Source organism: Cydia amplana, chromosome 9 (genome assembly GCF_948474715.1).
Source record: "Cydia amplana chromosome 9, ilCydAmpl1.1, whole genome shotgun sequence".
In the NCBI taxonomy this organism is placed as follows: Eukaryota; Metazoa; Arthropoda; class Insecta; order Lepidoptera; family Tortricidae; genus Cydia; species Cydia amplana.
In genome coordinates this window covers 7,774,380-7,793,927 of record NC_086077.1, presented here as the reverse complement: position 1 = coordinate 7,793,927, position 19,548 = coordinate 7,774,380, and the positions used below count along the sequence as shown (strand labels likewise).

General features: G+C 37.6%; 1 protein-coding gene across 1 annotated transcript; it reads left to right on the top strand.

Moving 5' to 3' along the window:
* Positions 1-1,377: 1,377 nt before the first annotated feature.
* LOC134651079 (protein dimmed) lies at positions 1,378-17,747 on the top strand. The gene is made up of 5 exons (XM_063506066.1): positions 1,378-1,635; positions 12,936-13,082; positions 16,499-16,719; positions 17,098-17,237; positions 17,616-17,747. The coding sequence occupies exons 2-5, from the start codon at positions 12,944-12,946 to the stop codon at positions 17,731-17,733; spliced, it is 618 nt and encodes a 205-aa protein (XP_063362136.1). The 5' UTR covers positions 1,378-1,635; positions 12,936-12,943; the 3' UTR covers positions 17,734-17,747.
* The last annotated feature ends 1,801 nt before the right edge of the window (positions 17,748-19,548 follow it).

Below are 19,548 nucleotides of genomic sequence, written 5' to 3'. Positions count from 1 at the left end.
ATTTATGAGTTTTTGCGCTATGGATTTAACGAATTAAGGCTCGGTTCACTCACACTCCCCCGTGTTTTATAATAGGCGCGCGATAAGTTAATTTACCGCGTGGGTCGCGCAGTGGGCGGCCGCCCTACTGGTAGGGCGGGGGAGTTGCGGGCGAGACTACACTTGTTGCTCGTCGCGCTAATACCTATCGCCACTCGTGCAACAGGTTCATTTCATATGCTTCAAGATAAGGGACCTGAATAAATAAATACCTTTAAGCCGATAACCTGAGTGTAAAGTTCGGCTGGTCATAGTTATACCGCTAAGCGCTGTAAATGTAAAGTGATTGTCTGGTCTTTGATACTTCTTTCCAAACGGTGTTTTATTGTCGGTCACAAGTGTCACAACTTTTTTATTTTTGATAAGTATTTCAAACTTATCAAAACCACCCAAAATCGATGAAGTTGCAATATTTTATTACTTAGAACATATGACCACTATCAGTATCCATCATCCGATGAGGTCGATGTCATCTTGAAACTGCATTGTCATTGGACTTTTATTATCATAGAAAAAACGAGCCCCATCCACCGTACGTAGTAAAACCGACGTCGAGCTTGCAAAGCAAGTTTCTTATTGTGTCTTCGATTAATTAAGAAGAATGCTGTACCGTGCGCTCATTTTCCAAAATCGTGCGTAAATTATGATATTATGACCGTGATTGTAGCCGTATGGGCCACTAGTTGCCCGAAATAAAGATTTCATTCATTACCTATTGCAATTTTAAAACCATTGTTTTTTAAATTTTTCAAACAATTCTCTTCCTTTTCTTGAAAGTTAGGACAAGGAGCCCGTTCTAATTTTAATTAGGTACCTTAAGTAGTTACTTGTTCTAAAACTGTTATGGATCTGATCTGATCTGAGCTGATCATTTGTCAGCAGTAACTTTTAACGGCTGACAGATCAAATCCAGAACAGTTTCAGGACAAGAAATTAAAATTAGAATCGGGCTCCGGGATGGATAGTTCTCTTATATTGGTAACAACTAACACCGCCCCCGGTGTAGTCTTGACTAAAATTTAAATTACTTATCGTCAGTCGTTGATTTGGATTTCAAGATTTTCAAGCTCAGTTCATCTGTTGAAGAGGTCTCGGAAGAGATCTACATTGGGGAAGCTGGACTGGCGATTCCCTTCATCTTTGGCCTTAGCGTCTATTGCAGACGATTTATGGTGGAAGACATTAAATATACTGTAAGGAGCTTTAAAGAGATCGAGAATTAAATAAACGGTTGAACTCGGAAGAACGGACTTAACACTCTTAACAGGGGTAAGTAAAGAGAGTGCCCGTGAGGAGCGCCAGCGAGCGTTTCTACCGCCTCAGTGCGCGCGCCCGCGGCCGCGGCCGCCGCCGCCGCCGCCCGAGCCTCGCGCCGCTCGCCAGTCTCCACTCCACTCCACTCCGAGGCGCGTGGCGGTCGCGCAACGCCTCAGCCGCTGGGTCCATAACAACACTTTTACTCGATTTAAATTCGCAAACCGTGCCCGCGCGGAACTGTCACTTTCGCTCCAGATCCCCGACCGATCCCAATTATGATAACATTGTGATTCTAACCAGTGAAGTGCGCCCTTAAGCTGATCTCGGCTACATCCCAAGGTAAGTTTTACTCGTAGTCAGACTCAAAATTAATACGTGTCAGTTTGGAGCACTAAGTGAAAGGTACGCTCTTTGTTGTTAAATTACGTGACTAACCCGTCAGATAACTTCTAGTTGCATTTAGGGCACTCGAAAAGTTTCCAATTTCAAAATTAATTTTCATCCTTGGGTCGTACCTAAATGTTAGATTTACCCGATTATTACTAAACAAAGGCAGCTTAATGATGCATAATTATGTTTATATTTTCTTAAGTTGGTTTTTACTTAACAACCGTTCATTATTATATCACTTTCGTTGTCGGTTTGGTTTAGTATTTAACCACTTAGGTTGTACTATAGGAGTAGGTTCTTGTTTAGTCAGAACGGAAAATATGATTTTACTATTGAAATTAGGGAAGTGCGTCAGTTATTGGGGACAGCGTGCCCAATCCAAAGTGGACGGGACGGTTTAAGATGATATGAAAATTCCGGTTCATATAGGTAACGTAGGAAATACAAGCGCAATACTTTGTAATAAAATAAGTTAATAAAGAACCTTGTATTACAAGCTTCGTACAACAATTAAGAAAAGTTTGTAGTGAGTAAGGTTTTCTAAAACATTGAACACGAATTTAATAGAGCAAAATTTACTTAAATATAAATGCTTTTTCACCTCAGCAGCTCGAACAAGGGTACTTTGCTACTTAAAAACAGTGAGCAAAATTGCATTTTGCTCACTGAATGAGACAAAATGAGCAAAATGCGATTTTGCTCACTCAGTGAGCAAAATGCGATTTTGCTCACTCAGTGAGCAAAATGCGATTTTGCTCACTGTTTTTAAGTAGCAAAGTACCCTTGTTCGAGCTGCTGAGGTGAAAAGTTAATTGTTGTTAAATCTTAAGAAAACATGAATGAATAGAGGTAAGTGATGAAGAAGGAATACATTTTTCGGGTTCTCTAATATGTTCTCACTGCTGAGGTGAAAAGTTTTGTGAACTACACGAGATCAAAGTTATTTACATCTCGTGCGCTTTTGAGTCCCTTACTACGCTCAAGATTCTAAATTAGATTCACTCGCTACGCTCGTGAATCTAGTATAGAATCTTTCGCTTGCGCGGGACTCAAAATAAGCACTCGAAGAAATATCAAACTTTGATCTCTTGTTGTACAAATAACTATTTCAATCGGATGCCAATGCCATACAACGATTTATGAAAAAGTCGTGAACCACTTATCAAACTCGTGATTGACAATTAAAAGTACTTATTTTAATCTTATTTACTATTTGTCCTAACTGTACAAAAACATAATCATTAACATATATTATGTACCTTTCTCTTAAAAGTTGTATCTGTCACAGTCTTTTAGGATATACAAATATATTGTGGGTTTATTATTAAAGAAATAAAAACATTAGTGTTAATTCTATTGTCTCAAAATCAGATATGTAATGATAAACATATTAGTGGGAGTAGCTAGTACGAGGACTGGTAAAACTGGCGCCAAATGGACGTGTCGGAACTGTCGGATGGACTATGGATGGAGTCCGCTATAAACGCCATTGTAGTAATTAACTAAACCTAGGTGAACAATTGCCGACAGCAAAACCTATTATCACTACACTTATAAAACAAAGTCCCCGCCGCGTCTGTATGTTCGCGCGGTTTTCATCTATCAGTACAGTGATTCCTTAGGAAGGTTTAGGTGTATAAAATGTTGAGGTTTTGTGTAACCTGTGCGAAGCCGGGGCGGGTCGCTAGTACACCTATATATGCCAAGCATGGCCACTCCCGCGCCGCGTTGGCTTCCACAGCCATGGGAAACAGCGCTCTGTTGATGATATTTGAAAAGCCTGTACTGGTTAGACTGATATTCCATAGAGTAATGCACATAACGGAGAAATTAACGTTACTTTTTGTTATCAATATTTTACGACTTGTACAAATGCCTCACACTTCTTTATTATACATGTGGCTGATGCGGCCATTGTAGGCATAGCTAAGGTTTCAGTAGTAAAAATTGCATTAAGTTAACTACTACAAATTTCCCGCCGATAATAATGTTGACTGTTCTTATTAACTAAATTTCTCCTGAAGAAAAATGTATCTGTCTTCAGCAAGTCTTTAGTAATAACTTACCTACCTATATCCTAAGTACAATATGTTTCTATTGTTTCTGTATTCGGACGAATGTAATTGCATATTAACACATATTCCCTTTATTTTATTCATTGCCGGGTTTTCAAGAAAATAACTACAACTATCAAACTAGGAAACAAACCTAGTTACTTGATAACCCTATAACCACATATCATTATTACTTGCACAGCTTGTTTCTAATACATACCTACCTGCAAACAGATATAACTTTCAGCAAAAACACTATAAACATACGCATGCAGCTAAAACCTTTTTACTTAACACAAAATTACTCGTACATATCTAATATTACCTAAGCTAAGGTATTTTCTTTGTAGGTGGTGGACATAGGATTTAATTAACCACAACTTAAGCAACTTTCATATATTTACGATAAACTGAGCAATTATCCTGTAGGGATTGTAGGCAATAATAAATAAATCCTCATATGTATATGTCTATCTGAAGTGGCCAGTGGTTTAGGTAGTTTTTATAAGTTAAAGAACCCTTTGTCTATGCGTATTTAATGTTATTATTTTAGGCAATAGACGTTACATTTCTTTCCCAAACTAAAATGTAATGTAAGTGTACATAGTACTCGGGAATTATCGAATACTTCCAAACGTCTGGTAGTTCCGAAAATTGAGTGATTATGGGTGATTTTCAGATACGTATACCTACCTATTTACCAGCCATCCAGAATACATCCGAATACGTCTTTTTTTAAACCAGATGCCAGTATTTCGTTGGATAAATAAACTAAAACATATCCCTTAATTTGGACATCGGCGTATCTCGTCATAAATTTATTTTAATTGACTTACTAAATCATTCATATCACCGAACCAATAAAATTGTTATCAAAAATATTACCTAGGTACTCTTTTCCTTTATCGTTGGTATCTTGGAAAATAGGATTGCAATATTAGTTGTTGTTTAAATACAGTGTCTAAAGTATGCCTTTATATTTTTCTACTGAAAAAAGGGACCACGTATTGCTAACCCGCTCAAGGAAACGATTTTTTTATTTCAATACACTGTCCAATATAATATATCATAGGGAAAAGCACTTGAACCTTATCGAGCAGCTTTTGGTAATAGAACACATCAAAACCGTGTCAGAACCGAAAGGCAAATAGTGTCTAATATTTGCTGGAAAGATTTTTATCGAAAGCGGAAATATCTCCCGAGTTTTTTTTTTTAAATAGGTACCTACCTACTGCCCACTGTATCTACAACCCAATAAATGTTATCAACACGTACGTACGTCGCCATCAGGGGTGATACTTATATTAAACAAGAGTTTCACAATAGAAGATGTTGGGAAAGTGGGAAAACTAATATGTATATACCTAAGTGTATAGATGCTATATTGCGGAATTCGGATACAGAAACGTCAAGGCTCGAGATGTAGCTAGGATGAACACTGATTTGAGAGCTCTGATGTAGTAGAGGTTACATCCTAAATAAATTATGTACTAAAGTACTATTTTTTAATAAGTTATTTAAAGAGGAACCTAAAAATAGTTAATATGAACTATTTCGATCTGTGCATTAAGCTTAGTACGTATAGGGTACCCATAGGTTTAGGTTCCTACTCTACTCTACTTCTTAAGCAAGATAATCTTTAAGAAAGTTTCGGTCTGTTCTGGGGCGTTAAAAAAAACAGTAGCAAATAGACGCTCCGCGGAACTACGGAAATGGTAGCTAATAGCTCTGCCTCTAATAGCGAAAGTACCTTCACTTTCAGCGTTGTTGTAGCCTCAGATCAACTGCCATAACTGCCTCGCGGCAGTCGCGCGGCCGGGCTGCCTTATCGACGTTCGTTCGGTTCTCACACTTACGTTTTATTATCATTACGTCTTTCACGTCATTCATCCTTCCAAATGACATCTTTTACTTAGATTGGTACATTAACTTTCACGTAGAGTGTGTTAATTGATTTGATATGTTGCTCACTTTTCGTTACGTTTTCAAATGTGAGATGCATTCATTTTCGAATGAGTCGACTTGTATTTTCGGCGACGTCATCAATTTGTTACGGCATCGGCGTCGATTATTACCGTAAACAAACGAAGCGATTATGAAATAATGATCGCAATATCACAGTAATAAAGTCTGTGCGGAAAGAGAAGAGTTGTGGAATGTATTGGTTGGGCCCCATACATTCCACGACTCTTCTCTTTCCGCAAAGACTCTATAAATCACAGAAGTGCATGACATTTCCCTTCGTAAATCTACCTATTTTAAGTGGACGCGGCCTTGGAAGTACAAGTTAGACCTACGTGTTTAATTAAGGGTTAAAGAGTGCGCTGGATGTGGGTGGCCGGGGATCGCCTAATCGAGGAACTTTAACGGACGTCTTTTCGCTAACATGATAGAAACCCGTTCTCATTACTATTTGTTTACTTATTCATTTTACAGAAGCGTAGCAACCTTGAAACAAATGACATCAAAACAATATATATCACTAGCATTACTTGAATTGTTTAATGTTTAGCCAGCTGATACATTTCGTTTAATAAATGCGACATTCAAAACAGCTTGCGTGGACTTAAATTAAAACACAATTCATACACGTTCTTGCATATCGACGCGTACGTTACGTACATTAGTGTTACCTCAACTTAGTAACGGGCGGCTACTTGATTTCTTTTTTAATTATCGAATTATTTGCTTAGTTTGTAAGACTAGTTTTCATTACACTCCTATAAAATCTTTGAATACCTAATAAAGAAAGTATAATTTATTTCAAGCTGTCTTCATGTTAAATGCAAATGCCTATGTTTAGCCTAAATCAGTTTTAACGGTATAGGAAAAATAAAAGAAGAAGAAGATGAAGGCTTAAACATGCTGTAAATAGAAGTGTGATAACACGCGGTTCAAAAACAAAAAATCTACTTATGTAAGTACATGTTATTTAGCAGTTTTTGCACGAAACTTTAATGTTAAACAAAAAGCATTGTTTTTTAAAGTGTATGATTCATGTTTACTAGCAATATTGATACGATGAGCGCAAACTATAAATAAACTCAGCTTTGTAGATCATTGTCGGTTGAAGTTCATTCAGCGAACAGGTATCGGGTCATCACATTCAAGGCGTCTGATAAGAAACTCGAGACTCGAGATAAGTATGCGTTGTAGCAAATTATAATTCGGTTTTATTCCTTATGCAATGCACTAGCGGAGTTAGTGCAACAATGGAAGTGATTACCGTAAGTGGGCTAAGAATGGTAAGCAAGGTGAAAGTGTCTGGGCCAGTTCTTGAAGGTCGACTTCAAAGACCAGTACTGTTATTTCCTTGGCTCACCGACCGTTGGCGAGCCTTTACCATCGTCAAGGTAGCATAATGATCCGATTACACTTAGTTGTTACGGATCCATGAGTCATATTTTATACTGGTTGCTTTGAGTCAAATGCTTGTGGCGCTCGGAAACAGACCCAGCGTCCGCCGGGGACCGCGCCTGCGCTACCTTGATGACGTGCTTACCTATACCTACCAAACGTCATCGTTACCGTTAAATGTCAACCAAATGCCAAACGTATGATCCTTGCATTTTATTAAGATAGTAAGATTAAGTGATATGGGAACGACTTGTTAGCATTAATAACGTCACTTAAAGTTTATTTTTTCAAGAAATTCATTTAGAATCATCAAAAAATTATAAACTTTTTACTTGGTAGCCATTATCTTTATAGTAAATACATACATATTATAAGTAAGTAAATACATTTTGTTCTTATTAAATCAGGTGTTCGGTCGGATCGAGTGACGCAAGCATTTTATGTTTGATTTTAAACAATGATGGTTTTCGAAGACTCGTGTAGGTAAATAGTTAAGGTTTAACAATAGTTATAATGAACAGTCTGTCTTCTCAACATTTTATAGTTTTAACGTTACAACTCATGGAACAGTTACAACCTATTAAATAGGTATAGTTGGTCAAACCAATTTGTCAGTAAATAAGAACAAAAAAAAATTACTCATCCTTTTCTTTGTCACCACAGATATCCAAAAAATATATTCACACTCAATGTAGTAGTTATCAGTAGTTATTAGTTAAAAATTGTCAATAGTTTAATACATAGGCGAATTGGGAGATCAGGTTAAAGGAACCAAGTTATTTAAGACAGTCTGTCTGTGGCTTATCTTTTGCGCTATTTGTATACGTGTCTATCCTGTTTCTAGATATCTGGCAGGCATATTATGTGCTTAATTCCCGCCATACGTTGAAAGATTTGTCCGGAGAAGGCACATCTGCCAAAAGATCTTACAGAACCTAAGTACATACGTACAGTTACTTACCTATTTTTTGTTAAATTCACAAAATACTCGTAATACAGATTTGAAAACTCGAATTATCGGATTTTTTCCGAGGGCTTCAAGTTAACAAATGAAAATTTTAAATGCGGGGTTGATATCTAATTAGTAATGTAAATACTTTTATGGAATTTTTGTTGACTAAGTGTAAGGCCTGAGTTGACGCTCGAAGCGGAGCGTTCGGCGGGGCGTGCAGCGTGGCGTCGGGCTCACAAGTGATTTGAGCAGCGTGCACTAAGGCCGCTCCTATACGTTTGCATTTGTTTAACATGCCCAACACACCTCAGGCCTTACACTTAGTGTTTTGTTTGGAAATGTTTCAAAATATTTCCGTTCACTGTCTACAGCTCACACAGCCACTACTAACAAAATTTGCATAGCAGGCCAATTCGAAGGAACACTAACATCAAAATGTCATCAAAATGATATCATTTACCTAATTATCGTGCATTTCGCTATTAATTGTTCGCACATGTATCGGCGCGACCAAGACGCACGATAACTGAATGACATCACATTCTAATGTCAGTTTACGTTCGAATTGCCCCCCCCCACATCTAGCGTCTTCCGAACGTCGACGCGTCACCAACGCCCGCGCGGCGTCGACGCCGCGCTCCCGCAGCGGCGACGCGACGCTGCGGCGCCTCTCGAACGTCGACGTCGCAGTGACGTCCGCGCGGCGCCGACGCCGCGCCCACGCAGCGCCGACGCCGAGCCCGTGCAGCGCCTCCGCGACGCCAGCGGCGACCAACGTCCAGTCAGACGCTCCGACGCTCGACAGCCGCCACTGACGTCGAGAAGGCGCGGCGCTAACGCGGCGCCGACGCCGCGCGGACGTCACTGCGACGTTGACGTTCGAGAGGCGCCGCAGCGTCGCGTCGGCGCTGCGGGAACGCGGCGTCGACGCCGCGCGGGCGTTGGTGAGGCGTCGACGTTCGGGAGACGCTAGATGTGGGGGGGCCCTAAGGTGGTGCGCTCGGTAGGCGTTTTGATTAAGAACAAAACTGCGGTGTAATCCGGATATTCGGCGGATATAATCTGCATATTGGCAACATTACATTTACATACCTATTCAATTTTTAATTGCGAATTAATTTATGCACCTGAGATTGGCTCTTATGTAACTTCTACGATTATATTTCAAGTTTAAAACTTGCTTAGTGTTCTTCGTATTAATGCACTCTAATACCAAATGACATTATTTTACCTTATACATAATACTAAAATATGGTACTATTAAAATTTCAAAGTAAACTTTTGTTGCTAATTTCAAAATTGTTAAATCAGAATCGGGTTCCTGGAATTAGAATCTGGAATCGTAGCATTTTCGTAGCACCGTAGCGTGTTGCGTTTCGTAGCACGCGTGACGTGGCACTCGCGCCGACATAACGTTCTACAGTCGAGAGTTGATTCCGGTCGCACTGACAGTCTGGCAAAAGTAAGATGAGAGGGAATGACGAAAATGTAACTAATGTAAGCAAAAGAAAATGTAACAGGGTATTAGTGTAATTACCTATAATTCATGGAACATGTAAATCGATATCAATTGAAATTACTTTACTAATTAGGGACCAAAATACAGAGTTAGCGTTTACACTGCTCACTAAAAATCGCCCTGATTGCGTGTAACCGTGTTTTAAGCTTTTCGAGAGAACACTTGCTAGGTACAGTCATCTGCAATAATACGTTACTCTTCGAAGGCCGCAAAAATATGTGACCCCCGCTCTTATTATGGCTAGCTCTACAAATAAGATCTTGACAGATATTATTGCGGCCTTCGTTGTGTAATATATTATTGCAGGTGACTGTACAACTATAACCCAAATTGTTGAATATACCTAATTGAAGTTTTTTTTCTATTAGGTTCAAATGAATATCAAGTACACGGTACACGTATCTACCTACACACGCATCACTACTACGCGTATTTGGACGAGACAGGGCATTAAGTACCATGCAGACGTTTGACTATATGTATATAATTATATATTTATAGGCATGGGTAGTGTCCCTGCCTCAAGAAAGTCAGAAAGTCACACTACCCACCAGTAGCGGTTGGCTTCGAAAGTAAAGATGTTTCTCTAAATTTTAATGGTGTCTAATAAAATATAGGCAGCCGTTTGATACATGGTAGGTATGGGAGTCCCGAAGCGTGTCATTAGCGGCACGGCGGACAGCGCCGCCGAGGCGCCGTCAATTCGCCTGGCGCCAGACACCCTCCCCTCGCAGCCTCTGTTACTATCAGAACCGTAAACCGGGGTGAGTAGGTTTCGCGGGGAGAGGTGGGTTATGAATGGGGAGAGAAGGTTTGAGAGGGGGGTGAGAAGGGATTTTAAGGCTACTGCTACAAAAATAATGTATTCCAATTTAAAATGGAGCTATAGTAATACGCATAATAAAAAAAAAATGGATCCAACAATCTTCCAAAATCACCTTTGTATGAAAACCCCTCTCACCCCAAATACGAGGCACTACGGGGTGAGGTGGGTTTTCCTTTTTATCGTCAAAGTTATGAAATGGAACTACCCAAAATAAAATAGAAACTAAAATACAAACGTCCGGAACACTCATTATATACACCATTCAGTTTTCATATGTAAACATAAAATGTAATCGAGGTTTGAATTTCAGTTTTGACCCTACTCACCCCATTTTACGGTACCATTAGTACCTTACCGACTGGGATACTATGTTCATTGAAATTTTATATCTAGAGGGAATGCAAAGACAACTTTTTGAACGTACATATTTTTTTGGATTGGAAAATTTTCGTTATTTTTAGTTCATAAAACATAATACTTACAGAATGTTTCTCTTTACTGGATGATATAAAAATTTACTAAGCTTTATGGTATTTTTAGTATCATCACAAGTTGACAAATAAACCGCAATTCGTGGCTAAAGTTAATTTTTCAATGGCAAGTTAGACAATAAACCTGAAAGCTCTGAAAAACTGAAAATAAATATCTTGGAAATTATATTTTTGATCCCCGGTTTAAAGCATCAAAGTAATAGGAATACCTCGATTTACCTTGAAGGAATACCTCGATTTACAAATCTGTCTGTATAATAATGTCTACCTACATATACGGGTAGGTTGTAAAAAATCAATAAATATTTCGTAGAACTTGGAACTCTTAACTGTCGTATATCCTGCGTTCTTATATCCAAGAAAATGTAAACCTTTTGGCACGGGCCAATTTTATGTTATTGTCATGTTGAGCAGGTTTTACACAGGTGGTTCTTGCCAATTTTCAACAAAAACATACTTTAGTCGAAGGGCATTTCTTACAAAAGTAGAGCCGCAGGTTTTACATGTACCTATCTAACGGCGCGATTCGGGAAATGAATTAGCTAGAGATTCACTAGAAATGAAATAGTAAAGCTATGTGACGTTCCACGGCAAAAGGTACCTTATGGCGGCTGGCGCTTACGCTATTATTACCGCCGCTCCAATATTCAGCCGGGGCAGTGGTACCTTTTGCAGTGGAACGTCACATATTTTTACTATATCATATCTCTGGTGTGTTGAGGCCAAGGCCTTTTTGGGGGAGGTGGGGAGACGCATGCGGGAGAGGGGTTTGGATCCTCGCTCTGGGTTCTTCCTGATGCAAAGGTTATCCATCGCGGTTCAACGTGGCAACGCAGCGAGCGTGATGGGCACTTTTGCATCGGGGGGGTCGCGGAGCGATTTTATCGGCTAAATTTAGTCTAAGTGTAATTTGTGTTTGATTTTTTAAGTTTTCTTGTTTCTTTAGTTAGTTTAGATCATATGTTTTTTTTTAAGTTACTTTGATGTGTAATTCTGTAAATCTGACATTATTGTGAAATAAATAAATAACGAGTTTCATATCTAGTGAATCTCTAAATCATTTCCCGAATCGCGTCGTAAGTTAGCTAGTACATTAAATATTTTATTTTTCAGCACAGTAGTTGGTAAAAGCTCTCTTTGTACTCGTACTTCAAAAACTGATAAGAAAGTTTCATTTTATCCATATGTTTGGCAAAGTAATCTGATGCAAATTTTGAAGTAGGTACCTATTTGCTCATGTTAGCTGATAGAATTGACAGTTTAAGTGATGATTTTGATTGATAAATAATTATATAATAACGTTAAATTTTGAAAGTTTCGCTTACTCGGGCAACGAGGGGCTAAACAACAACTTAGCCCCCTTGTAAAACTAGTAACTACCTAGTAGTGTAACAATGTCTCTATCCTCTAGCGAACCAATTGCCTTGAAAGTTGCATGTGAATAACACGCGAAACGATAATCAATTAATATGCACCTTGGTAACTTACCTAACACAAGATCTAATCTGATAAAAGTAAGTACATTAAAATTGTAATAAAAGTAAAACCTGCATTTTCGTTGCTATGGAATAAATCACAAAACTAAAGTTGATTAAATGCGCTACTTATTTATTTACGAGTATATATTGGTCACGCTAATGGTTATCGAATTGTTAATTTAAGTGTTTGTAGGTACATATAATATAATCTTGAAACAATAATGGTGAAACAAAGTTTTTCAATTAAGTACTTATATTTGATGTGAATGTCGTTGCACTACATTGTCGTTGTAATAGGTATTATAGTATAGATTGTTTTGTTATTTAATCTCCGTTTTAAATACTATTAACAGTATTGGATAAAACAACGCGCCTAATATATCAAGGCATGATCTAACATTTATCTACTATTAGTTAGAGGGTGGTACCTAAATATATTTGGCGGAAATATTAAGTGGCTTTGAGGTGGAGTATGACCTATAAACTGTATCTTAATTGAGTGGTCGGTATACTACTGTCACATTTACATTATTTACGAATCTCGGCTAATTAGTTTGAAATTATCATTCCAGATCTCAAAATGCCCCAATGGGCTAGCGCGGAGGGCGGAGGTTCCGAAGCAGAGTCGCCGGTGCAGATGACGTGTTATGAAGACGAATCCTCCGAGTATTATGAGAACAAGCCCGACATAGCTGACATGAACATAGAACAAGCTGGTGGTGAGTACGTATTCATTATAAATCTTTAACAAACTGTATGGACCCTTTGCCCATAGGGTTACACCTAATATGCACACTCATCAATTGACAGCCTAGCAATACTGTAACAAAAATCTTCTACGCTAGTCCTTTTTCTAGGTCATTGTTAAATTTTGAGTTTTAGTTTTCAACGGGTATTAATTATCATGCTTGTTTTTCAAAAGGGTATCAGACATTTGTCATTTCAATTATCAATTCATCATAAGTTCTGCTTTTTTATTTTTTTCAAATACAGTGTGTGGTTTAAATAGGTAGGTAGTTAACCCAATTGTAAACTGGCAAAGTCAGAGGATTTATTACATTTGTGGATTTTTTCATAGCTTACTCTATATCAGTATAAGTATAATTACTTACGTCAGACTCAGTTTGTAGCACTTGAGCAATTCCAATATAAATCGTTGCCAGTAAAGCTAATAAATGTTTAAAATCAACATTTTAATATGTCTATAGGAGTCGAACGGCACGAAGTAGATAAGGATATTACGAAAATCACCCATAGCAGTGCGTACTAAATCGATTAGTCTGCACTCGTGCTCTTACGCAAAAGGTTTATCAAGCGTGCAGTCGTGTCACGTAATGCAAAGTTTTGTAGAACATCTTGCTCGTTGCACGATTTGCTTAAGAAAGTGTTCTGCTGAACGCCCTGATTGCCAGACTGCTTCGTGCTTGCTTGAACACGGATGAACACTTCTTGGCGTGCTTAGACCTCTTAAAGTCTAATGTAGAGCGAAAATAATTGCCCCTGACGTCACCGATACCGGCGATACCTATGCGAAACGCGATAAACCGCGGTATTCGGAAAACAAAATCCGTTCTAGAGAAGAGAACGATACGATATGTACTAGATACCTTGTAGTATAGATTTCAACTAGATATCTTTTGCAGTTCAATTAGCGCAACCAAATGTCACTTTTACGTTAAATTATCGTATTAAGATCGTTTCAAAATCGTTTTGAGATCTAAAAATACATATAACGAGACGTTTTAGACATTGTGGAAATCGTTCAAAAGTATCTCCAGAATCGTGGAAATGTCAAATTTGACAGGCGAGATCTTAAAAAGATCGTTGTCGTATCTTGGTGATGTCTAATAAATATCTAATAGATATCTAGTTCAAAATCCGAATCGGGCCCAAAGTGTTTCTAAAGTTAGCGGAAATTATTAAAATTGATTCAAATTAACATGAGAATAATATAAGCTGTGCCTGTAGACTCTACACCGTTGAGCAAAAATAAAGCACAATATTATAAATATTATAACACTTATTAATGTACCTCTACTGAGTTTAGGATACATATGTAGATTGTAGCTGTTGTCCTGCGAAGCTGGTGGACAATTATTTTGGTGTTATCTTTATATTTTGGGTTCACAGCAGTGGACAAATCTCCTGTAGCGACTGTAGTGGTCATTATTAAATTTTTATGAAGGTTTTACATTGAAAGGCATTTTAGAATTGTTACTACTATACAAAACTCTGGTATATAGTCATACATATAAGTCAGTCTGATAGATAGTGTTTTCGCCATGGTGTCGGAATCGGAATAAAGGACCTAGACCCGTTACTTGATTGCCGATTGGTCTACTACTCTCCTACTAACCACTATCCTAGCAATTAATATACCTATTTGTTATTATCAACATACGGACGTCATTTTTGTATATAGTGAGGACGTCGTGACGTATAAAAAGGTTTTATGACGACAGCCGGATTAGTTTACGCATCACTTACTTACCTCCCATTTGGTCAGAGTTATAGTTAGTTGGTTATATATATAGGTAAGTGTTAAATATCTCGCGGTTATTATACACTTGCTCTGAGATTGCAGAATTATAAAAAAAGTGAATAAGTATATAGGCTGATAATGTCGATAAGATATATGTCGAATGTGTAGGAAACACACTAATGATGCTTTTAAATAAAATTATATGCAAATGGTGGCTACCTACGAGTATTGTCATACCGACCTTTAGTAACAATACGTTCCAGTAGTGGTAGATAGAAGCCGATTAAAAAATGCGATATTTCATTTATTGCCTTAGTGCATACCTAACATTGCAACTATAGGTACATTGCACTTAAATATGTAAGTAGCTTGTAGCTATCGCTGCAAAAAGTCACCGTGGGATCTCGTCATATTCTGAACTGTATCTTAGAGTTAAAAGTGAAACCAAAAGAACCGAGAAATTATTTTAGGTCAAATGCATTATCAAGTTGTTGCTAATTGCTAATTAAGTCATTACATATTCGTATTCGTATTATTTCGTATGCAACGATTAAGTACCGTTCCGTTTTTGTACGGTGGCGTGCGCTCGAACAATTAAACACTGATAAACTATGTATAGAGGCAGATATTGATTCGTTACGACGAAAATTATATCAACTTCATCACAATTCTCATAAAGCGAGGTATTTAACGAAGGTGTAGCGGGAGTTATGACATTTTACTCTCTAGGATTTTTTTTATTTTTTATTACCTATGTCACTTAGAATCAGTGATCGTTAATTTTCCAGCAATTTTGGTGCAGCATAAGAATAAAGGATTTTCTTTAATTTTTTTCTAGGGAGAGGATTGGTTAAGGTTAATATTACTGTTATTAACCCTAATTATCTATTCCACCTAGAGTAGGGCATACAGATGCTTTAAACCAACAATGCTGCACCAAAATTGCTGGAAATTTAACGATCAATGCTTAGAATATAAAGTAAAAAATTTATAAGTCACATTTATGGGACGAATAAACTAATTCAGATCTCCTGTGCTTACGGCCCTAACTAACTAACTAATAACGTATTGCCAATAACAATGTTAGTGTAGTTTTCGCACATATATATGTATTTAAAGACACGTTTTGGTCAAGTAGTTACAAACAAAATGCATAACACCTAAGCCAATACGTAGAAAGAAAGGTTACAATAAATGTGTACAAAACCGAACTTATCTCTTCAGGTTATATATTAGTTGCAAGTTAGTTGGGGTGTAAAGGTAAACACCAAAACTCCTACACTGAGTAGGTAGGTACCTACATTTTATTGCATTTTAAATCACCCGCATTATTGTCAGTAAATAGAAGGTGTCTCGTTAACTTTCGCATGTTATTATTCGGTAGGTTATAAGACCTTTCGAGATTCAAATGAAGACGGAAATTGTAAATTGGACTGCTGTAGTTAACCAAAAATAGAGTGCCCTAAACACTCCTAAAATTCCAATAGCGTTGTTTGGTGCACATAGAAATGTGTCACGCAGGTAACTATGGTGTCTTAACTGTGTCCAGAGTGTCCGCACGGCCTGATTCGATCGGGCAATTTCATCAGATTGGCGAAAAATTGTCGCGTCTGGACTCCACATTAGGTGACAAATACTTTTCTTTCATTTCAGAGTTTTACGACAGCGGAAGCGGCAGCGATGAGGTGGTGGTCCGGCGGGGCTGCCGCACTCGGCGGGCGGCGGCCGGCTCCTCCTCATCCGGCGCTTCTGCGGGCTCCGGCACCGGCCGCCGCCGGCGATGCGGGGTCTCCGCCCGGGAACGGAATCTACGACGGTTGGAGAGCAATGAACGGGAACGCATGCGAATGCATTCACTCAACCGAGCTTTCGAGGCAAGTAGATAAAGATACGTGATTAGAAGAGTGCGAATGGTTATTTCGTTTAGATAAGTAGTAATCATGAGATGTTTGAGCTTAGACTAATGTAAAAAATATTTGTCCTATTCTAAGTATACATAATATATGCATACATTTTGGACGTATGTGCGTTATGGGCATTCATTACGACTAGCTAAAGCGTAAAAAACCGCTTAATACCTAGTAGTGTCAATGTCATAACAAGCCAATGCTCAGCAGTGTGAGATAAAATGCTGATACGATGATGATGATGATTGTCACAGCAAGCAGAGCTAGGCTAGCTCAACTAATAAGTTTTGTATTGGCGTGATAATAAAAATGAGCGTCATAATCAAATCAGTTTTTTTTTTTCAGGACCTGCGGCGGGTAATTCCTCACGTGAAGAAAGACAACAGAAGCCTATCCAAAATAGAAACCTTGACTCTTGCCAAAAATTACGTTAAGGCTCTCACAAACGCCATTTGCTCTATGAGAGGCGAGGTGCCTCGTTACAAGTAAGTTGTAATCATTTTTATAATAAAATCAAAGATATGATTTTGACTGGAACAAACTGGAGGATTGTGTTGTTAAGTGGAGATTAAATTGTCCGATCGAATCAGGCCGTGCGGACGTTAACGCCAATTTGATTCCCCGATCAAATCAGCAGGAGCGGACACAAAAATGCCAATTTTCGAAGTTAGTATCTATGGAATGCAAATTGGGTGATTAAATGGTGTACGTGTGATGAGATTGCAGCCAATTATTTTCCTGATCCAATCGGTCGATTTGCCCAGCCCGTCTGGACACAGCTTTATTTACTGATTTTCTATGGCCACTTTCCAGCTCCAACTTGATCATTGAATACAGGATTAATGTGTTTTTTTAAATTTCAGTTTCGACAGTGCAGATGAAAACGTAGAGCCAGTTTTCGTGTTGAGCCGCGACGAGCAGAACAACAACGGGCCGACGGACGAGGCCGAAGAGACGGCGTCGAGCGTCCGGCCCCTCTGACCCCGCGGCCTGACCGGCCCCTCTGACCCCGCGGCCTAACCAGCCCACTCATCCTCACCGCTCAGTCAAACGTTGCCACTATGCTCTCGATTTAATTTTAGTAAATTAATCTATCTATATTCGTTGCCAAAAATACTTATAGCTACTTAATAGACAAAAATAAACAGAGGGTTAATATTATATGGATATCGTATGAGATAATCTTCACTTAATCGCTAAGAATTATTCCGTGGAGTATGTAGAAATATGCAATAGATGCAATCGCAATCGTAGTGCTTGGCCGTAATTTCAAAATTCAATAAAATTTACCAACAATGCTTAGAATAAACGGAAAAGTGGATTTGAACAAATTAACTCTGTTTATGCTAATTCAAGGTAGCAAGTAGCGTAACACGCAAAGGAAAAAACGCGAAGTTCCACAACTATTCGGAACAAAGTGATACATTATGTGCAAATAATAAAATTTATTACAAGTAATATAAATAGTTAATTATTTCTATTATAGCAGAAAATCGGTTCTTTCCCGTTTCGAGTATACCAATAAAATAAAAATCCATTTTTAAAATACATAATATTCCTGTTCAGGGCATTCAGTAACCTACCTAGGTAATCTTTATTGTCGATCTAACCTACTATCAAAAATCATTCTGAATCTAGACTTAATTACGCATTTACCTACTAGATGTATGAGTAAGTATACATATACTTCTCCCTGACAGTGCCAACAAACGCATTTTCCTATGCCTAACTTAGGCTTCTACCGATGTCGCAACAAGTGGCATTCGATTTTAAATAGGTACCTACCTAATTTCTGGCTAATATAGGAGCAACGAGTTCAATCGTTCGAATAAATGCCGCAATGTATTGCAAACTATGGAGAGTAGGCTTTTACGGAACTTTTCTCAGGTTATATGTAGTAGAACTAGGTACAGTTATAATAGTCGTCAAAATTAAAAAATCATAATATTTAATTTCATCTGTATTTTAGAAGACGAGTATAGATTGGTTTAAGAAATGTTTAAGACTATATTTTATACATGTAATGGCAACACTTTTAGTCTCACGGGCTCTGAATTAAATCTAGGTAGATTAGCGCCTTAAGTTTATGTAAATTTTGTGATTATTAAATTCGTAATGTTATTAAATCTCATTTTATAGTTACCAATTTGTAATAACTTTAGTGGGTACCTAAATTATTTAATTGATTTAAGATAAGAGTTATTGCATTTTTAGTGATTTTTAATAATTAAATTTTATTTTTAGAGTTTTTGTGAATATATGTTTATGATGACAATGGTTTTGCTGTATTATAATTAATAGACGGTATCTACCTATACAAAATTATTAATTATGGAGTTATAGTAGAAACTTCGATACCTCTATCAAGCATAGTTACAAAGGTAGAGGTATTTAAATATTTTCTAATGTTTATTATTATGTGAACGTTTATATATAAAGTTGTAATAAACCAAATCCCTCTTTAATATTCCTAAAAATAATGATGTTATTTTCGGAATCTAATACACACCTTATATTTATTTACTTACTTGTAATTTTAATAACATAAATGTTACCTACTTACTTAAGTAAAGAATGCTATATGTATTACATTTTATATTAATAATGTAAATTTTGAAAAAATCTATAAAGAAAATAAACATAAATACCTATTTCAGATGAAATGCAAACGTGCACTTACCCTTGTTTAATTTATTTATATCCTTCCATGAAATTCAAACCAATTTAGCTGGTTGTAGTCAATGATATTATTATACCTATAGATATAACTAGTTAACTATACCAACATATATAGTT

Excerpts from the sequence above, each read along its gene's own strand:
- LOC134651079 (XM_063506066.1), top strand. The coding sequence starts at position 12,944 with ATGCCCCAATGGGCTAGCGCGGAGGGCGGAGGTTCCGAAGCAGAGTCG. Across the intron at positions 13,083-16,498 it reads GAACATAGAACAAGCTGGTG|AGTTTTACGACAGCGGAAGC; the intron begins GTGAGTACGTAT and ends CTTTCATTTCAG. Across the intron at positions 16,720-17,097 it reads CACTCAACCGAGCTTTCGAG|GACCTGCGGCGGGTAATTCC; the intron begins GCAAGTAGATAA and ends TTTTTTTTTCAG.